The sequence below is a fragment of the Numida meleagris genome, chromosome 26 (assembly GCF_002078875.1).
Source record: "Numida meleagris isolate 19003 breed g44 Domestic line chromosome 26, NumMel1.0, whole genome shotgun sequence".
Classification (NCBI taxonomy): domain Eukaryota; kingdom Metazoa; phylum Chordata; class Aves; order Galliformes; family Numididae; genus Numida; species Numida meleagris.
In genome coordinates this window covers 2,681,906-2,701,456 of record NC_034434.1, presented here as the reverse complement: position 1 = coordinate 2,701,456, position 19,551 = coordinate 2,681,906, and the positions used below count along the sequence as shown (strand labels likewise).

Sequence of the window (19,551 nt, the reverse complement as noted above, 5' to 3'; positions counted from 1 at the left end):
ACTATTCACATAACTAGCATGTGGCTGTAAAAGAGAAGTATTAGTTTTATAGCTCTAATGTTGTCTGTCCTCCCATTTCTGAATGTTTCCATTTCAAAGTGACAATCCTCGACTGACTGCTCTAGGCAGAGATGTTTTAGCAACAGATTTTTAGACCTAATTGGAGTTGAAAATATATGCACAAGAGTCACTCTAAGATACCTTGTTTATATACTATTGTACATAAGATTTTTTTTTTTTTTTGTGCAATAAAGTTTGTTTTGGCAGAATCTAGACTGTGGTACTCCTTAGTGGAACGACGACTCATTCACAGAGCAGAGGACAACAGCACAGATTCCAAGGGGCTTTAGAAGCATCACTGCTGGCAGCAAGAACCTTTAGACAATCAGATTCGCATCCTCCACGACTGCAGTTGCAATAGCAATAATTTTCCTCTTGCTGTGACGAGGTAGCTACTGTTTGCAGTAATAAGTGATATTTCCACTCACAAGAGAGGAGAAAATTCCAAGGTAACCGAGCATGAGTTAGCCCTATTAAACTTCTCAAGCTAGACACTTCTTTTTACAAAATTTTATTTCAAGTCCGCTGTCCCTGTGTTTCAGGTGATATGCAAGTACCCTCACAAGAAGACTTGGATACAGGCACAGAACACGTAGCAGTCAAGGTATTGCCTCCTTGGCTTCCTCTGGAGTGATGTCCTGAGAGTACAGCTCTGTAAAGAGAGCAGGCAGCCAGTACTGAGGTTCTCCTGCTGCCTGTGTATCCAGCCAGGCCATTCCTTCCTTCAGCAAGTGTTCCTGTTCAAACAGGGCAGAAACTGTGAGTGAAGCTTAACTAAATAGCTGACGAGACATTCACAGGGGAGGCCTCACCCCATGTTTGCTGTAGAGCAAGGGAGCTTGTAGAACTCAGGATTTTTACTCATCCTGAGCAGGGGAAAAACGTAGTTTGGACATCTGGTCATGTCTAGCCTGCATGTTTATGCAGGACCTGAGCTAACACAACTCAAGTTTTACTGAGATCACTGAAGTCATAGGATTATCATCTGCAGCTGCTGACACTCTACTTTCCTCACCATAAGCAGTGTGTTATCTGCCTTTGGTCTACCACCTAGCTTAGGATCAGCTGTGCATGCTGCAGTAACACACAATCACCCAAGTGGCTGCAGCTCTGCTGCAGGAGCAGCCACTCTACCCTGTCACTGAACTCCACTGTGCACAAGAGGCCTGGATACGTACCAGTATTTGCTTTGCACGTTCCACCTCCCACTTCAGACTGGACTTGATCTCGCTGACTGTTACGTAGCCCTTTTTCTGAAATGAGAGGAAAAAAACAGCATGCTCGTAGTCAAGACTTAACTCCGTAGCTTAGAAGAGCGTGGACAGCTTTGCCTACAGGACTGATCTAACCACAGCACAAATTCTGGATTCACATCCATGCTGGAATTTTGTTATTTTCCACACCACGTGTTCCCTGTCACGGAAGCAGGGAGATTCTTTCAAGGTGGTATTTTAAAGTCTCCTGGCTCAATACCTCTGCAAGCTGCAGGACGACCGTGTGATCCATGTTCAGTTCAGCTGGTACAGACTGAATCAGATACGTTCCACCAACAGGGATAATCCCAAAGCCACTCCCCAAGACCTTCAGTTTCTTGATTGCACGAAGGAGATCATCTCTGAAAGCAGAAGTTAAGGCAGGGCTTTAAGCCAAGAGCCTCTCCCAAACTGCACACTAAGGGCTGTAAATGAGGAAGACTTCATGTGAATAAGTGAGTAAGATACAGCTACAGGAGCTCGCTGCAATTTCAGATAATCAGCAGCAGATTTGTTTCCTTGTAATTAGTTTAGAATTAATCTGTGCCCCTCTACAGAAATGCAGAGTTCCGTTAAAGGGACACTGGTAAAATCCAAGCTGCAAGCACCAGATTTAAAGATTCAGCCCCAGTGACCAATTCTAGTGAATTGTATCCTAAAATCTACTTCTTTAAGGGCACGTATCAGTCCCTTCCTTACAGCTTGGACCAGAGCAGCTTCAGCAGATTGTGAAAGTAACAGTGCAGCATCTGCAGCCCAAGGCAACAGCTCTTTATGCTTATGGCTCACTCCAGAAACAGTCATTAACTACAGAGCACATGTGCATGACTCAACTGCTAGAATTTGGAATCCAATTAACAGCAGCACCTTCAAGCCCAGCCGAGATCACTCACTCAGTTTTCTTTCTCAAATGTTACTTGATTCCCTTTTCCTATGATATACAGGCACTCACTGGCTGACTTCCTGAGCAAACTTCCCTCTTCCCTTCAGCACTTGCTGATGAAGTTCTTCCAGTGTTATCAGACCTAGGAGTCAACAAAAGGGGACAGGAAAGCATAACTGCACAGCAACAGAATTACTCCAGCAGTAGTAGTGAAGGCTTCTTTGCGTGTTGACCGCTGACTCGCTCTTGCCTCACATTATATAAGTGGGTACTTCACAGTTCCCTGTATCAAGCTCTGGGTGAAATAAGCATCTAGTCACTTCTGCTTTTAGAATTAACACGCGGCACTCAGCTGTTGCCTTCTCCCACAGCGTATCAGATTCCAGCTTCTATTGGCTTTGCTGTTGCCCATTCCTGGCCTCAGATTGCCCTTTTGGAGTGAAGACAGACACACAGAGATCCTCACCTCCATTCCTGTGTTTCAGAGCCAGGCAAACTTCAATAATCTGCACGCCCAGTTCATAGTAGAAGTCTCCAACTCCCAGCATTTCTGACCAGAATCCTTTACCGGCTGTGAAGTGAGAAAAACAATCAGACCATCGGCAAAAACACCTTCCTTAACAGTTACTGATGCCACGAAGCCTGCTCACAAACCTCACTGTGAGGACTGTGACGTCTCAGTCAAGAGTCCCTTTAGTTATCTCCCCCTTCCCCCCCCCCTTTTAAAGTTTATATATCACCTAAAATCAAATTACAGCAATTCACAAACCCTCATCCATCAGACTTCCCCAAGGACAATTTCTAACAGCCTCACTGAGAACCCTTTACAGGAGGCTCTGTAGCCATTAACCCCAGCTGCCTGCTCCTCACATGCTAGAGGATCCACTCCAATTGTTGCACACATATCCTGGAACTGGACCCGGAACTCGGGGTTTTTACGGATCTCTTGCTTGTGTTTGCTGGCAAACTCCTCCAAGTTGGTCTTAAACATGTCCAGCTGCTTAGACATCTGAAAGACAATTACAGAAAAGATTTTTTTTTTTCTTTTTCTGTGAACGCAGCCCCCAGTATACACTAAGCAAACACAATCCTAAAGTAACACTCAGGACTCTGACATGCTGCCCACCCTCAGGGGACTCAAAAGGAAGGAAACAGCTCTGCAGAAATGAGACGTTGCCGAGATGGAAAGGAGGGAGGCAGGGCAACTCCTGCAGCAAACAGCACAGTTCTCAGAGGAAAAAGCAGCCCAGCAGGTGCCGTTGTTCCCCACACTGCTTGTGGATAATGCTCCAGGCCCCAAAACAGTGTGAGATGAAGCCTGGATTTATGGCTGGGCTCACAACCACGGTTATACCACAGCAGGGGCGCATCTCCCACCTGGGCCAACTGGTCTTCGGCCAGGACTGTCCCTCGCTCCTTGTACTTGGCCTGTAGGAGGAAAAAAGAATGGCAGAGGCAACGCTGGAGAACAGAAGAACCAAATCCAAATTGCGTGAAGAAAACACTCCTTAACCACATATGAACCAGGAGGAGCCGGGGCCACGGGCAACCGAGGGAGCCGCCAGAAACGTGGGGCACCCTAAGCTTGTAGCTAACGCAGCCGTGGAGATGCGGAGAACCCCACCCTGAGCCGGACACCCCCTGCCACAAGCAGGAAGGGGCCTGGACCCCTCACACGGGAACACCGGAGCCTGGCAGCCCTCTATCCCAACATCGGCGGAGCTTGGCTCTCTACAAACACACTTAAGGGCTCCCATCAGTGCCTGGAGCCTCCCCCCAGGGACCCGACCCCCTCCTCACCTCCGCCAGCTTCTTCTTGGCGATCGCGCCCGCGCCCACCCCCCGCCGGTGCATCCCAGCGGCGCCGCCGCGCGTCGCGCACCTTCTGACGTCATCATTCCGCGCCGGGCGGGGGCGACGCAAGCGCGTCAGTGGGCGGGGCCTTCCCGCCATTTCCCCCCCCCTCAGGGGGCGGCCCCTGTGGGCGGCCAATGGCTCCCAGCCCTCGGGCAGGGCCTGGTCCCTCCCCGCCGCCCTTTCATGGCTCACCGCCCAGCGGCAGGTCCTAAACTCCTGACAACCCGCGGCCGGTCCCCTCCTGCCGTCCAATTCGGACTGCTGCGGGCCAAACTCACGAAGCATGCCCTGCGACCCTATTTGGGAGGACACGCGCTTTTTTTTTTTTTTTTCCTTAATAGAATTACTGAGTTAAAATTCTCCCCGCCTGTCCCCAAATAAAGGCTTCATCTGATTGCAGCTTCGGGCTAAAAATCTTTTATTTCTTCCATTGGCAAAGTGGACCGTATGCAATGCGGGACCTCCTCCTCCTCAGTGCGGCTGTGGACGGGGCAGTGGGAGCTCTGCAGTTACACAGCCCTAAGTGGGAGGGAAAAACACAGCCATCAATCCCCGTGCTACCACATTTACCCCATTTTAACGTTTCTCTGACGGGAAACAAAGTGTAATTTCTTGCCTTCTTTACCCGCCAGCCCCCCTCTGGCACCTTATAAATGTGTTTTGATAGCATGAGGTATCTCACAGTTAACAAGGATCCAATAGTAAGTGCATATAGCTTCTGAGAGAGAGAAGCAACAGGTCGGAGGTTTGGGATACAAACGTGTGTCCTACCCCTGCAGGACGAGCTCAGCAGTTGGCTGTTGCCTCTGCGTTGTGCTTGTCTGCTTGATTCCTGTTACCTGACCAATCTGCACGGGGCTGTGTGTAGCACAGAGCTGCCTCTACCCACTCCGTTCATGGCCAGCCCATCCTTCTTTCATCCTTGTTTAACTTTTGCTGTCAGCATAAAGAGCTTTTCTCTATATCTCTGTTTTTAATAGATGTTGACTTTGCTCCTCTCAGCCTTCGTTCCCTAGAACCCATATGATGTGCTCTCCTAGAGCCTCCCTGGGACTCCCTCCTCAACCTTTTGCATCCTGATTTCTTATATTTCTCTCTGCTTTTCACACTTACGTATGTTGAGTAAAAAGTGCTCTGATGAACACCCCCTCTTGTCAGAAAAGCAGAGTAAATGATTTATTAACCTGCCTTCTCTAGACAGTCATTATTTGATGTCTGTCCACCTCCCACTTCATCGCTGAGGATTCTTTTGCAGAGCCAAACTCTCCGGTCTCTCTCAAGTCTCAACTCTCCAATGAAATCCAGCTGAGTCACACCGTGTGAGCACTCAGTGGTCATCAGAAGATGGAGCACTGCAGTGGGACGTGGGCTTTGTGCAGTGCCGGAATGCAAGAGATGATTTTCACTTCGGTATTAGGCAAAACAGCCGCTCACCTTGGTCTGCAGAGGTCAGTTGACATTAACCATGTCAGAAACTCCTTGTTCACAGCATCCTTCAAATCTTCTGAGCCTTCCAGAGAAGCAGAACTGCAAGAAAAATGACATGCCATCAAGAGAGGAAACAATCTGAATGGAGTATGCAACAATCTTCTACCAATCACGTCAAATGCACAGGGATATTTTATTTTCCTTGTCTTCTAATACCTTTGTCTTAATGCATTGCTTGCCAGCTTGTCAACCCCGGATCCTGGCAACATTTTCTTCTTTTAATTCTCAATACTCTGTTATTCTTAACCAATTTTTTCACTTCATCCTTAAAATAATAAAAAAAAAATCCTTAAAAAGAGCCTTTCTCCATCCTTTTCCTGAAAAAGCCATGTACAAATCCCTGCCTCCCAGGCTAGATAAAATATTAGTGCCATAATGATTCAAATCTTTTAGGTTTTCTCCATCGTCTTTTCCTCCAGGTGCCACTTAGAGTGTTGGCCAAGTTGGTTGGTTGCTCCTTAGCAGAGGTCCCTCTGCTGCCTCCTGGGCATTGCAGTAGCACCACAAACAAGGAGAGACAGTTTGAAAGATCACTATGCTCTTAGCAACTGTTTTTCTGGTCTGTAAAATAGAAACGCCGGTGAAGAAGAGAGAAAAAGGGACATTTTGATGGCTGGGGCTGTTCTCCTAAGTGTAACAAAAAAGCAACAAAAAACCACCAAGAAGCTTGAACCTATTCTTGATGCGGTGAGATGCTGCCACAGAGCTCCGCTTTGATCTTGGGAAGTTTAGGATGCCGAGCACTGAACGTGTCCGTCAGGCTTAGGGGATGAGAAGGAACATTCCCCAACCCCCTCTTTTCTCCATGTCCTCCCTCAGCCCCAGCAGGCACCAAAACAAAGGCAGAATGTGGGTGAAGCAGCATCTGTGCTCCGAGATGACAAAGGAAAGTCTTTGTTCCCAGGAAGGACTTTCCCCCACGAGTTGTGCTTTTTAGTTGCAATTCAGGAGATTAAGGGAGACACTGAAATTTATTATTACCATTATTATTTTGAATGCAGCTATTCAAGCTGATGAATCTCTAGTATCAAAGGTTTTCTTTCTTGCCCCCCCCCTCCCCAACCAGACCAGGTCAGACAAATATCTGTCAGGAGCGTTTTCAGGCAAGCTGATCCTGCCTTGTCGCAGAGGTCAGGCTGAGTGACCTTTGGGGATCCCTCAAAGCCCTCATTTCTTTGATTCTGCATTTCAGCATGACTAGCAACCCTCAGTGCCCAATTTTCTGTGTGCTTGGCGTTAAACACCGCTGCGAACCATGGCAGCGCTTGCTTCCCCCCACCCCAGGTCATCTCCTGCACCCTTGTTTCTAAAGCGGTTTTCAAGCAAAGGCTGCAAAAGGCAACAGGTGCCCCCAGATTGCTGTTCTGGGTGACAGTCCCACGACTCCCTGTAGCCAGAGATGTCATTCTTTCTTCAGGAGGCACCAGAATTTTGCCAGAAGGATGCAGGCTGAGTGCCTCTTTTCCTTCATGCTACCATTTTAGGACTGATCAGCAGCGACTACTTACATTAAATATATATATATGTATATATCTATCCACTTCATGTTAAAGAAATATTTCCCTCATTTACTTGTTGGCTATATATATATATATATAAATTAATATAGAAAGTGCCTGAGAACAGATTTTCTGTTGGATTCAAGTACCTAATTTGATTTTGGAACATTTGTGTCATCAGCTCAGACTGAGAGAGTGGTGAAAGAGGGTCTTGGTGGGCTGGGGATGTGCTGAGCCAGCGGGAAGCCGTGCAGCTCTGAGATGCACAAGCATGGGAACAAAGGCACCAGCTGCAGCCAGAGAGCTCCGTGCACTCCCAGCTCCCTTGCCAAGTGAACTACCTTGTGTCATCTTCAAGACTATGAGCAGTGCAGACACACTTGAGAAAAACTGTGTCTGCAGCAAAGGGCACAGATTGGAACAAACTGGGGAATTCCTCTCGGGTCACTCAGTTATCTCTCCTGCTTCATTTCATGTTTAGATTTTAAGTTTTTCCTAGGAAGAAGGTGGAGCAGTGATACAAGGAAATAAACGTTTTGCTTCCTTGCTTCTTCCAGGAACACATCTGCTTCACTTCAGTTGTCAGTGGGGAGTTTTCTTTCGATAGGGCTTTGAATAGACCAGACTGGAATGGTTTGGTTAACTCAAAGCACTTCATTTGAAGCAGTGATGTGAAGGGCGTTGTAGGACTGGCTGTGTTTCAGCTCTGCCAAAAGCACTGCTCAGACTTCAGCAGAGTGCTGGGTTTTGTTGAGGCTGTTCTGACATTTCCCAAGACAGAACAACCAACCAACCAACCAACAAAACCCCCAAGCAACCAAACCAACCAGCAGCCTGAACACCCTCCTCAATCCTCTATACTTTTTCAACGTGCATTTTGTCAGAAATTTCAAAGGGATAGAAGCATTTTTTTTTTTTAGTCTTTGTCATCTCCCTCACACATGAGCCAACTGCAAAGCATGGCATTCCTTTTTGAAACAGAAATCCTTTTTCTTGCCCATCACCAACTCCTGCCCTACAGCATCCCCCTGAAGCTTGGAGGACCTCACCCCCTACTTGGGACCAGACTCTGTTTTCAGTTCTCTGCTCTCACCTCTGATTCTCGTTGGCTTTTAGGAGCCAGGCAAGGAAGTCTTTGGCTTCGTGGCTGCGCAGGTCCACGCGTTGGTCACTCACTGCAGATCCGTGGGACTCGGCTTCTCTCTTGTACGGCTCAATGACGTTGCTGGGAAGGCAAAACGGGCAGAAATCTCAGCCCGAGACACCACAAGAGGGTGCTGGAATGCTGCTTTTCCACAAACCCAGCTCCCCTTCCCACCCCATCTAACAGCAGCAACGAGAGAAGGCGGGCTCGAATACGGAGGAGGCTGCGCCGCGTGCCGACCGAGCAGAAAAACCTCCAGGATTTAAGGGCAAAAAAAAAAAAAAGAAAAAGAAAAAAAAAATAAGAAAGGAAAAACAAAACCCCCCAGGGAATCGCTGCTGCAGGCCAAGAAAAATATCCTCAGCTCTACATCCTAATGCGGCCATCACTTGGCTGACGACAGCTGTGAGTTCGGAGCGCTGGAAGCCTGCACACTCACTCGCTTTTCTTCTCTCTCCGGGCCAGCAGCCACTCCACGAAGTTCTTCTTCAGCATGTTGTCCATCGTGCGGCTGTAGTCGCTCGCCAGCGTGGCCTCCGAGTAGCGTCTTTGCAACGGTCTGGCGCCGGGAGTTCTTATGCTGAGGCTGCAGGAAGAGCATGGAGTGAGTGCTGCCCAGCTCTGCAAAGCGAAGCGCTGACCGGGCAAGGAGCTGGCATGCTCCCTGTCCAGGTTAGTGGCTACCAACGCACTTGCAGCTTGCATCTGTCAGCTCAGGAGGAGGTGAGCTTAGGATTCTTGGAGCCGGCGTGTCTCTTCATTGCATCATTGAATCATGGAGCCATTAAGGTTGGAAAAGACCTCCAGCATCATCCAGTCCAACCAACATCCCATCACCAACATTGCCCACTGACTCACGTCTCTCAGAGCCACATTCATTTTCCTGCCATACTCTGATGGATCCGGACTCTGACTCGGTCCTAAAGCACCAAGGATGCTCAGGCACCTTCCCCAGTGAGCTGCACACCAAGAGAATCGCTCCCTATGTCCTCTAAGAGCCTGAGGGGTGAATGGCTGGTGAGAATTCCAGAACTTTAAACCAGTCTGACAATGCAGGCATGGTTGGTGACTGCCTAAATTAGCCAAGGATATCAGGGCTGATCCTTTTTTTGTCCTATTAGCCGGAATTTCATCAACTCCTACTGCTCTACTAGGGATTCTTTTGGATCTTCTTAGGTAGTAGCTGGAGGCTCTGTGTCAGGAATGGAACAAAGAGAGGGGAAGTCTTTATTATGTCCCCGCTTTATGTAACCGGTCACATTTTCAGATGCTTAAAAAAAAAGAAATGCCCCCTAGCCTACTTCTTGGGAGATGATTACGTCTTGTTCTAGTTCCCAGCCAACCTTCTCTCCCTGGTTGACTTCCAGCTTGTTACTCCCAACCTGGAGCAATAAAGTTTCTAGGGAAAACTTGGGAGTTCTTGGCTTCGGCATAAAGGCTTTAGTTTGAGAACTCTCTTATCATTTGTTCATCTCTTTATATCCAGGAGCCACCTCAGGACTCATGTTCTCACCTTTTTACCAAGATGCCAATGGAAAGGATCCATTTGCTTTCAGCGAGAAGTTGGAAGAGGCTCAAAATACACCGTGTGCTTTCCAGAACACTTACCCCGAGACGTTCTCTTCCATCAAAACAAAGCTCAGAGAAGCGAAAAGCAGCGAGAGAACTCTCAAAGACATCATTTCCGTGGCTGATTTCTCCGTTCAGAAGCAGAGGGCGATCCGGATGCCTGGCCTTTGGGACACAACAGACAGGACAGTGAGCCTGGAGGGCTGTGCCGTGGTGGGGCACAAGCCTGTGCTTGTTAACGTGGCTCTTCAGCCCTTGGCTTGCAACAGCCTCCTCCACCACACGCACCCCTCCTTTGCCATTCCCAGTTAAATTACTCTTTCAGTACCAATGCTCTTTCACCCCCGCGCCGTCTTTTAATGTTAGTTCCCCCTACTTCTTATTGTCACCACCAAATTCGTCGTGGTTTGCACATTCCTGGAGGCAAGGACATTGTCCTGCTCCGTGTTTACGAGCCGACCCCGAGGGAACCTCTTTGTGCCTTAAGGATTGGTTCAATCTCAAGCATGTGAATGAGAGCATCCGTAGGATCAGGCAGTCCCAATGGCAAAGAGGAGAAACATGGCAGCCTGCCCCTCCCTCCCTGCAGCTCGGCAGGATTTGGGAGCCCAATCTAATTTCTGGTGAGCTTTCTGTTGGTATGGATAACGCCTTAAATATAGGGAATCGAGCCAGAGCCACTGGATATCAGTTAGGAGAAGTATCCCAGGACAGTGACGGGATCGAATTCCAAGGTTTATTGGTTTCAGGCTGTTCCTAGTCCTCACGTCCACAGTTCAGCTCAACAGCCCTCAGACATTTGAGCTCTTAATTACTATTCCAGCTCCACCAACTCTGTACAAAACTGGTTTTGATCATGGCTCACGGACGTGGTTTATTGTCTCTCACCTCACCCTTTGTTATAGATGTTTCTGGAATCTGCACGGGGCTGGGGAGCTACTGTTCACAGGAATGAAATAATAACAAAAAGCAGAGGTGTGGATCAGGACTTCAGCATCCCATCCTTCCAGACTGCATCCCTGCATGGATGGCGATTTGCTCACAGAAGCCCTTACACCCTTACAATGATTCGTTCGGAGGGAGAAAGTTTCGATGCTGTTCATAACTGAGGGACTTGGTATTCCTGGGAAACTGTGGCATCTTTTCACAAACGTTTCCAGCCTTTCTGACTCAGTGAGAAAAAAATCCTAAAATGCAGAGGAACACCTCCAAAATCAAAGCGTGTTCTTCCAACCCCCTTAAAATATCTACAGCTAAAGCAATTAGAGGCGAGCGGTTGCAGAGCGCGTTAATAGAAGTAGTTTTCTTGATACAAAAAGCTGGGGAACTATTTCATATGAGAACTGAAAAACGACTGTGACGAAACCATGGGTTTCCCCTCCGATTTGCTCTTCGTGTTTCGCTGTAGGTGTGATGGTGAATCTGAAAGTCGTTACGCAGCGCAAGAATATTGCCCTGCTGAAGGTGATTATTTACGAAGGGAGGAGAAGAAATGCGACGTTGCAGCCTTAATTTTAAGGAGGGGTCGCGCTCGTTCTCTGCAGAATTTGCCAAAACAGGGAGGGAAAGAGGTCGGCATTTCCAGAGATTGTCGAAACAAACATTCCTGAGTTAACACAAGACCCCTTTGTCTCCATGATGCTCAACTCAAACTCAGCTCGACCCGCCCGGCGTGGATTTTGCCTCAGTCCCTGTGCTGGTTTACCTTACAGTTTGCCTCCTTCAGAAAAGGGGAAAACGTGATCTCCTGACAGATCTCAGCTACGTCAGGGTCTGAAACCCCCTGTCCGAGGCTGCCTGCTTTGCACGAAGCATTCTCCTTGGTTTATCCATCGCCAGGTGGATGCAGAAAGCCACCGAGAGCCGTTTCTCCTCACTTCCCTGTGTTACCAACATTTCAACGGGCAGATCCCAGCCTAAGTCGTGCCACGGAAGGAGCCCTCCTCTGACATCGTGGTTTTCAATGCTGAACAGCTCTTTCCTCCTGACCCTGACGGGAAAAGCTGCTGCTCCTGCACGGCTTGGGGACAAACTCATCCCAAGGCACAGCTCGCCCTGCTCTGCCGCTTTCAAGCAACTCTCCCGCTCGTATTAGGAAAAAGAATAAGAATAAAAAGTAAAAAAGAGAGGCTGGCAAAGTGCTTCTTACCTTCCTGCTCCCCTCGGGCTGCCCAGAAGCTTTCGGCCAATTCTGGTGCTCGGCAGAGACCCTTCACAGCCTTTATATACGTTCCCTGCGTGGGACCAAAGCCACTTCCATGAGGCAAACAGGAAATCGAGCGGCGATCAGAGCGACTCGAACCCCGCTTAGATCTGCTCCATTAGGTCCATTGACCCGGCGAGCAGGAAAATAACCTTTTAAATTATGTTTGCATTAATGGTAATTAAACATGAGTGCATCGCCAAATCAAGAACCGTGGGCAGAATGCGTACGGCGTTGGTCTAAGCCTTATTTCCACACAGCACCTGCAGCCTTGGCGAAACCTTTCTTATTTCCCATCTCTTCGTTCACCGGGTGTGGGTAGCACCTTAGAGAGACCCGGGGTGCTTCTCTCCCATGCAGCAGAAATAACTTTGCTAAAAACAAGAGCTCTCATTTGTATTTTTGTCACCACCAGCGTTTGGCTGGAGCAAACAGGCTGTGCTCTGCAGCCCCCTGTGCAAACCCCAACGCTGGGAGCAGCGTCCACCCCCCCCTGGAATTTGCCATCTAAGGGGGATGAAATTTGGGATGGAGAGCAGCAGGCAGGAAGCTGTTAGGAATTAGTTGATGGGATGGAGGGGTGGGATCGGGGTGGCAGCTGGGTTGCCCGGAGCAGAGCACCATCCTGACCTTTCTGAGGGTGTTCCTGTCTTGGTGTGCCTGACATGGAGTTCACCACGGTGTCCTACCTACCCTACATGCCCTGGGTCTTTCTGGGAGGGGGACTATTGCATTTTACTGTGTATACCCTGGGGATGGGCTGCTCCCAGGGGTCCCTGCTGCCCTCAGCTCCAATCTGTTGAAGGAGCACGCAGCGCTTTCCTGGCAGCCTGACCCACGCGCTGAGCTCTGCTCGCATCCATTCCTCTGCACGAGGGGCAGCCTTTAGTGGAACTAAATAACAGCAACGTCGGTGGTTTCAGGATGGGAGAGGGCATCGCTGCACCCCGACGCGTCTCGTCCTTAACAAACACAGAAATCTGGTGCCACCAGGTACAGATCTCTGGATAAATGCTTGCTAAAAAGCGCGTTTCTGCCGTGACATGCTGCAAAACGTGGGGTTGCTTCCATCACCACCTGCTTTTCTATTCCAGGAGAGCACAGAGCACAGGGTGATATGCACACAGCATCCTGCAGCCCTGCCTGGCACAGCCCTCCCTGCTCTGCAGTCACACAACTGCCTGGCACGGCCAGCCCCTGTTGCATCTATATTACATTAAAATAAAGGATCAGAAAGACAGTTTTTTTTTTTTTTTCCAGGTAGATTAAGAGCTCAGCGCTATTAGGGGGGTAATTATTACTTTCACAGGAACTACTTAACGTTGGCTTAATCCTTCAACCAGCAGCACACAAGCACGCCCAAAAAGCGTGCCCAACAGCTTTTCACTCGTGCAAAAGCGTCGTGCCTGCCATCGTAAATGTTGCCCTGCGATAATTACATGTAAGCAATTCACACTCTTATCGCTGTTGCTAATCAATAAAATGGGGTAGTTTATCCTGGTGTTTTTATTATATTTATTCTGGGCACTTTGCTCCCATCCGACTTGGATATCTTGCTTCTCCAAGGTGTAAGCTATTTGTTTTCCTCTCATTTAGTGCCCCTGCGTGGTATAAAGTTAATAGAGTGAAAGAAACATCCAGCATTAACTGATGGGCTGTTCACAGTCACGCTTATTTCAGGGCATCTGTTCGTGATCCACTTTGGACAGCGGCATCGCTCTGAAGTTTCTCACAATCTTTCAGACCAAAAAAGAAAAAAAAATAGTATAAAAAATAATTTAAAACCCACCCAACAGATACACAGATACCAGACACGAGTGCAGAGACGAGGAGCGAAGCACTGCCGTAGAAAAGAGCCACGTGCTGCTTCTTTTTCCAGCATAACAGAGGGTCTATTAAATATGTTGACCTTGCTCTTCTCCAGCCTTAGCCCATCACAGCTCCCCTTATAGCCCTGCCTGTGCTCTGCTGCGTTCCCTAATAACAAGTTGCTTCATGAGCTTCAGCTGGATCCCGGCTTGGGACAAAGGACACTTCTGCTTAGGTTACAGCCAGCTGCAGCGTTTCCCTCCCTGCAAATGAAGCAGGAGAGCTGGGGCTGCCCCATGTCACCCACCCAAGCGCCCAGTGCTGAGGCTCTCTCCTCTGTAGCAGACCTGGCTGAGCAGCCGGGGCTCTGGGAATCTGAGAACGTGTTGGGAAGATCACAGCTGCCTTGCTGACACAGCCCCACTCTGCTTTGAGACACTGAAGCACCTCGAGGGCAACTTTGATTATAAAGTGTTGCAAGCGTTAGACGTCCCTGTAATCACGGAAAACGGGGCTTGATGCGACCTGAAGAGATCGACCATTCACCCCCTGCTTCCAGACAGGCTTGGCTCTGCTGAAATCGTTCCCAATGGATGAGAGCCTGATCTGTCCCCAAAGGTTTACAGAAATGGAAATGCTGTGAACTTCCCAGGGAATGTCTTGCAGAGTTCAGCTGTAACATCTCACTTTCAGCGGAGCAGTTTCCACCTCTGTCCTGTTCCCGGTGGACGTGGTGAGCAGGATTTTCCCTTTCCCTCCGGAGCAGTGCTCTTTGGGTGCTGTTCTGTGTGGCAGCAGCGAGGGCATCTCACAGCAGAAGGGTTTCAGGTGTTGCACGTGCCACGTGAAAACAACAATTTCTGCTCCGTTCTGCTCCATTTTGCACGCAAGCATCGGGCTGATCTGAGATTGCTGCTTGAATCCAGCTGTGATTGATCACCATCAGGGTTTGCTCTCCTCCCCATGGGGACAGATGGAGGATTTTTGGTAGTTTTTTCCTAAAGCCTCTCCCCGAAATCTCAAACATTGGAATAGTTTTCGAACTCTGCTCCTGATTCGGGACCAATTCTGTTCCTACCTCACCCTTGCTGCTGTCAAAGGCACAGAGGCTCAGAGCTTCTGCTGGTGGCTCCTTTCTCCCCCTAAAACACCAGCAGCGATGCTTGTAGGGGATGTAACTCTTGCACGCTTTACTCTTTCTCATCCTACTGCATCTTGGCAATCCTAAATACCAACTTCAATCCCCAGCCCCAACCCCACAGCCTGGGTCTGGCTTCCATCTCTCCTGCAGGACCACTAGCACTGTCCCTGCCCAGAACTCTGCCGTTCTGTGAGCAGTGAGGCTTTGCCTGGCTCCTCACCCATCCCTGGTGCTTAAACCCACGCACTGTTCCCATTGATCCGCACTTGGGACATGAGTGATGTTCTTCCCGCAGTTACAGAGGATCTTTTAAGTGATGAGCATCGCTCCATCCTCTCCTCTTGGTTCCAGCTTCCCTCCCTCCCTGGGCTTGCAGGAACGGAACGGGTTTTTTCACCATCGCAAGATGCCAGATCTGTTTTTCAACGCCAATGCACACACTTAACTGCAAAACAAAAAAAACCCAAACCCCGGGGCCTTTCAAAGCTCTTTGTGATTGTTCTTGATTCACCCAGCTCACCGGCGTGCCTGTCTCCGCCGCTTTATGTCTGCCATTTCTTTTTGGGAAAATCAAAAGCTAAACCTAAAAAAAACACCAAAAAAACCACCCAAATAAATGGGAACCACGAGACACGGGGAAAACGCCCTTCTACATTCCCACCTCTCTATCTGTTTCTTTTGAGTTAGGTGCTTATGCTGCACCCCAGGAGCAGAGAGCTGCAGGATAGCACCGAGCGTAGCAAAAAGCCGATGGAACATCAGTGCATGAAAGGTTTGTTCAGAGCACAGAGCTCTCTCTGGATAAAAATCCCTCGACTGCACCTTTTGCCTCTGTGTAACCGAGTGCTGTCCCTGCTTCAGAGGGCTGGAGCAGCGATCTGAAATTGCCATAGCACTAAAACTACCTGTGCCCATCCTTGTAGCGCTATACCTTGCGGCAGCTCCGTGAAACCCGCCCTTCAACCCATCTCTAAGCAAAGCCAGAGCCAGAACCGAACAGCTGGAGAGATTAGGGCAGTGGAAACAGAGGGAAAGGAGAGGAAATAATCAGTCCCGATAAATCCCGGCCATAGAAGCAGCAGGATGAGAAACGAGACGGCGCAGTCCCCGGCACGGCGCCTGCCCAAGTGGCCGGTTCAGTAGCGTGAAATTATTTCCATCTTGTGCCCTCGCTGCTCCCTACCAGCACCTTTCCAGCAGCCCCGCAGTCCTGGTGCCCCGGCACAGGCGGTGGGGAGCACAGCAAGGTTTGGATTGTGAAATGACCTATGTCTTTTTTAAAGCGACCCACAATAGAAACGGTCGCCCCGCGGTCCCCCACCTCCCGGGATAAACTTGTTTTGGGTCTGAAGAAGGAAGGAAAAATGGGACGGTGGTAACGCTGAGCTTTTCATTGCCTCCTGCTCCAGGCAGCTGGGAAAGCAGAAAGGCGGAGGGCTGGGGAGCCCTCCTTTCTATGGGGGATTGAAACGGTGCCTCAAAACGTACAAGCCCCCTGAATTTGTACTCACGTAGCACAAATCTGATATAAACGTGTTGAGTTCGGATGGGAGGAAATCTGATACAAATACCGACCAGGAAAACTTTTGATCCGTGCTTTATAAGTGCTGCAAACGCTTGGAGGGGGGTTAAAAAGATCAGCTCCTGCTTGGAATAAGGTCAGGGGGAGTTCAGCAACGGCAGGAGCCATCTCCCACGATGCCTTCTGGGCTACGTTGGTTTCGTTTATCACTGCACCAACACCAAAACTTCCCACCACTTTTGCAGCCATGGATCTTTCCAGCCATCCAGAGGAGGAATGGCTGCTCCAGATATCTGTCCCACGGCTCGCAGCGATTTTGAGGGGGAAAAATAAGAATTTGGCCACTTCGAAAGGGCTGCTGGGAAGAAGTGGGGGTGTATTCGAAAGCTGAATTAAAGAGGGGAGGGGGGGGGAATGAAAAATTAAAGGGACTCTTTGAACAGCACAATCTCAGGGCTCCTTCCAAGAAGCATTTCCCCGTCCTTGCATTTGGGGTTTACCTCTTAGCCCAAGAGAAGGACTGAACCACCAAAACGAAACCAAATCGTTTCCACCGTGGGGGGAAAAAAATGAGTAAAAAAAAAAAAATTAAAAATAATCCAAAAAATCGACGCAAAGCAGCTTTGTTTGGCTGATGTCTGAACAACTCTCGGAACGTTTGCAAAGCCCCAGTGGAGAATTCAGATTGCTGCTGGAGGACAGCACGAGCGGAGCACCCTGCCCTGCCCTGAGCACAGAAGCAGCTCGCAGGCAGATGGAGGGAGAAGCAAATTAGTGTTTGCTTGTGGGTTGCTGTCGTTTGGAAGGAGCTCCACCTTTGAGCAGCAGAACAAAAGGATTTTTCAGGACGTGAGCTGATGCTGCAGCCTGGGTTTATCACATTGTGTGCTGTGTTTTTAAGCGAGGTGCTGCGATGCTGGGGCAGTGCCCGGTGCTGGGAGCCATCCCCACTCTCAGCTCTGCTCCCTGGGACCCCCTTCATCCTCACAGCCCCCCCCCGAGGCAGGGTGCTGCTCTGCCCCTCTGCTTCAGCAAACAGCCCTTGGGGATCAGTGTTGTGTCCGAAACACGCAGAGAATCGGGAAATTATTAATAATCGATGCCAAGGAGGAATTTTGTTTTGAATCCAATTAGTGATTCCGCACTAAGTTGGATTCTCAACTGAGCCCCAGCTTTAATCCATGGGATCAGCTCGTAGACAGGAGCTGCCTTCTCCATTCACAACTGTTTTCCTCCTAACAAAAACCGAACTAGAGGTGGTTTGAGCTGGGATTCCAGGTAAGAGAAGGGAAATATTCCCTACCTGCAGCCTCACCCCCCTCCTCCTGCTCACTTCTCACCTGTGATTCAGGGTTTGTGCTCCCTGTGCTTTCTGTTCGGGTCATTTCTGATGGCTGAGGTTTGTTTGAAGCAGATTCTCCAAGAATTAAATAGTGATTTTTTTTCCCCCTTTCTGCGACAGAAGTGTTTCAGTGAAAACGTTCAGCCCCACATTTATTTGATTGTAACGTAACCCATGCATTAAAGCTCTGGGAAATGTGCTTCAGAGCTTCGGGTGTTTCTTTCTGTCGCCCAACTGAAAGCGGAGCTCCATCACCAGACATTGAGAAACAAAAGCAACCCAACCGAATTTAAAAAAAAAAAAAAAAAAATCCAAACAAATTCACAAAAAAAATCAAATGGCAACAGCCAGAAAAAAAAATATCAGGACGGGATCTGCTCCATTTCACCACCCCTCTGCCACAAAGCTCATTTCTGTTCCCATTTTCCTCTGCCTGAGCACAACAGCGGTGCTCCACCTCTGTGCAGGGATTGCACCTTTCCATGTTGAACCTCTGAGCTCGTAGGTGCATTATTTACCATCCAGTTTCCACCTTTGGGTGTTTTTGGTTTTTTTTAACCTCAAAAAAAGTTCCCCTGAACTCCTGGCTGACGACAGGGATTGATTGGGGTTGTGCACTAATTGTAAAAACTCATTGAGAACCTTTCTGCCTGATTCCAAGGTGGAAATCTTCCATCAAAACAACAACAACAAATCAACTACACGACCCCCAACCCCCCCCCCGCGGAAAAAGCCCACCAGCTTTTTGCCCGGCTCAGATTTGGGGCATGAAATCCTACGCAGCCTCACGTGGCTGCAAGAGCGTGGAGGGACCCGTTGGGACGTGGTGTAAAACGGCACAAAAGAAATCCGCTCCTCAGAGGGAGAGCGAAACCGTAGGGAAGTGCTTGGGGGGGGGGGGGGGGGGGGGGGGAGGAACGAGGCCACGCTGCTGTTCAGGAGTGACAGCGTCCGGGTGCGCTGCCGCTCAGCTCCCCGCGTCCCATCGGATTTTTGCTGCGGTTCCTGGTGACATTGAAACCTGCCCTTTCCCCCCCTAGGGGACGAGGTTGGGAGGGGGGGGGGCTTTGTAGAGCTTTGCCCTCAGTGGGGCAGCTGCCCTGCAGCCCCGGCTGCCCCCTCCCCCCCCCCACCTCGTGCCCAAGGCTGAGCGCAGCCCTATCACCCCGCAGCAGATCAATGATTTGGGCTCTGCTGTTTGCATTCCCTAAATACCTTACATCTGGAATGCTCCGCCGAGGGAAGGAGGTTGACTGATAGCCTTCCTCGTTGCAGGTCTCAACGGGAGGCTTCCCTCTTTGTTGTTAGGACTTTTGTTGTTGTTTTGTTGTTGTTTTTTTTTTTTGAGTTGGTTTCTTTCATTTCATTCTCGCGAAGGGCTGCGTTGCACGGGGAAGGTGCTCCGTAAAGCAGCAAAAAAAAAAAAAAAGAGCAGCAGCAAAAGTGTTGGGGTCCGGATTAGAGCGAGATGTGAAGCAGGCAGCTGTGCTAGCTGTGTCTGTGGGACGTGTCCGTGGGTGAAGGCGAATGCTCCACTTCTCATCGACTCGGGGAGCTGCAGGAGATTCATCCCCCAATTTCATTGCTTTCTCCTTCCCACCACCTGTGAATTTTGTAGGAATTGAATGTTGCTTCTGCATATAGAACTAACAAGATTCGTACTTTATTTCGTGGTCTCTTTATTGATACTAATAATTCTTTCTGGGGTTCTCTTTATTTCATTGAAAGGGGGGTCTCTGATTGTTTTCATCAACTATCCTTTAGATATTGATGCATGCTTA

At 49.2% G+C, this 19,551-nt stretch overlaps 2 protein-coding genes across 4 annotated transcripts; both read right to left on the bottom strand.

Moving 5' to 3' along the window:
* SNF8 (SNF8, ESCRT-II complex subunit) lies at window positions 556–4,150 on the bottom strand. The gene is made up of 8 exons (XM_021377824.1): window positions 3,997–4,150; window positions 3,574–3,624; window positions 3,067–3,205; window positions 2,663–2,767; window positions 2,266–2,338; window positions 1,534–1,675; window positions 1,239–1,313; window positions 556–797 (listed from the first exon to the last, which is right to left on the bottom strand). Exons 1-8 carry the CDS (start codon window positions 4,147–4,149, stop codon window positions 660–662), a joined length of 876 nt encoding a protein of 291 aa, XP_021233499.1. The 5' UTR covers window position 4,150; the 3' UTR covers window positions 556–659.
* On the bottom strand, window positions 4,216–9,898 carry GIP (gastric inhibitory polypeptide). 3 transcript variants are annotated; one of them, XM_021377828.1, is made up of 5 exons: window positions 9,793–9,898; window positions 8,624–8,770; window positions 8,134–8,265; window positions 4,825–5,580; window positions 4,216–4,572 (listed from the first exon to the last, which is right to left on the bottom strand). In XM_021377828.1, the coding sequence occupies exons 1-4, from the start codon at window positions 9,864–9,866 to the stop codon at window positions 5,484–5,486; spliced, it is 450 nt and encodes a 149-aa protein (XP_021233503.1). In that variant the 5' UTR covers window positions 9,867–9,898; the 3' UTR covers window positions 4,216–4,572; window positions 4,825–5,483. The 3 variants fall into 3 exon arrangements, with proteins under 3 accessions (XP_021233503.1, XP_021233502.1, XP_021233501.1); XM_021377827.1 differs by lacking the exon at window positions 9,793–9,898 and having other exon boundaries at window positions 8,624–9,151; XM_021377826.1 differs by lacking the exon at window positions 9,793–9,898 and having other exon boundaries at window positions 5,488–5,580; window positions 8,624–9,151.

Excerpts from the sequence above, each read along its gene's own strand:
- GIP (XM_021377826.1), bottom strand. The coding sequence starts at position 8,889 with ATGCAAGCTGCAAGTGCGTTGGTAGCCACTAACCTGGACAGGGAGCAT. Across the intron at positions 8,266-8,623 it reads CGGAGAGAGAAGAAAAGCGA|CAACGTCATTGAGCCGTACA; the intron begins GTGAGTGTGCAG and ends TTGCCTTCCCAG. Across the intron at positions 5,581-8,133 it reads AAAGCCAACGAGAATCAGAG|TTCTGCTTCTCTGGAAGGCT; the intron begins GTGAGAGCAGAG and ends TTTTTCTTGCAG.
- SNF8 (XM_021377824.1), bottom strand. The coding sequence starts at position 4,149 with ATGGCGGGAAGGCCCCGCCCACTGACGCGCTTGCGTCGCCCCCGCCCG. Across the intron at positions 1,676-2,265 it reads TTTGCTCAGGAAGTCAGCCA|AGATGATCTCCTTCGTGCAA; the intron begins GTGAGTGCCTGT and ends TTCTGCTTTCAG. Across the intron at positions 798-1,238 it reads AACGTGCAAAGCAAATACTG|GAACACTTGCTGAAGGAAGG; the intron begins GTACGTATCCAG and ends CTGTTTGAACAG.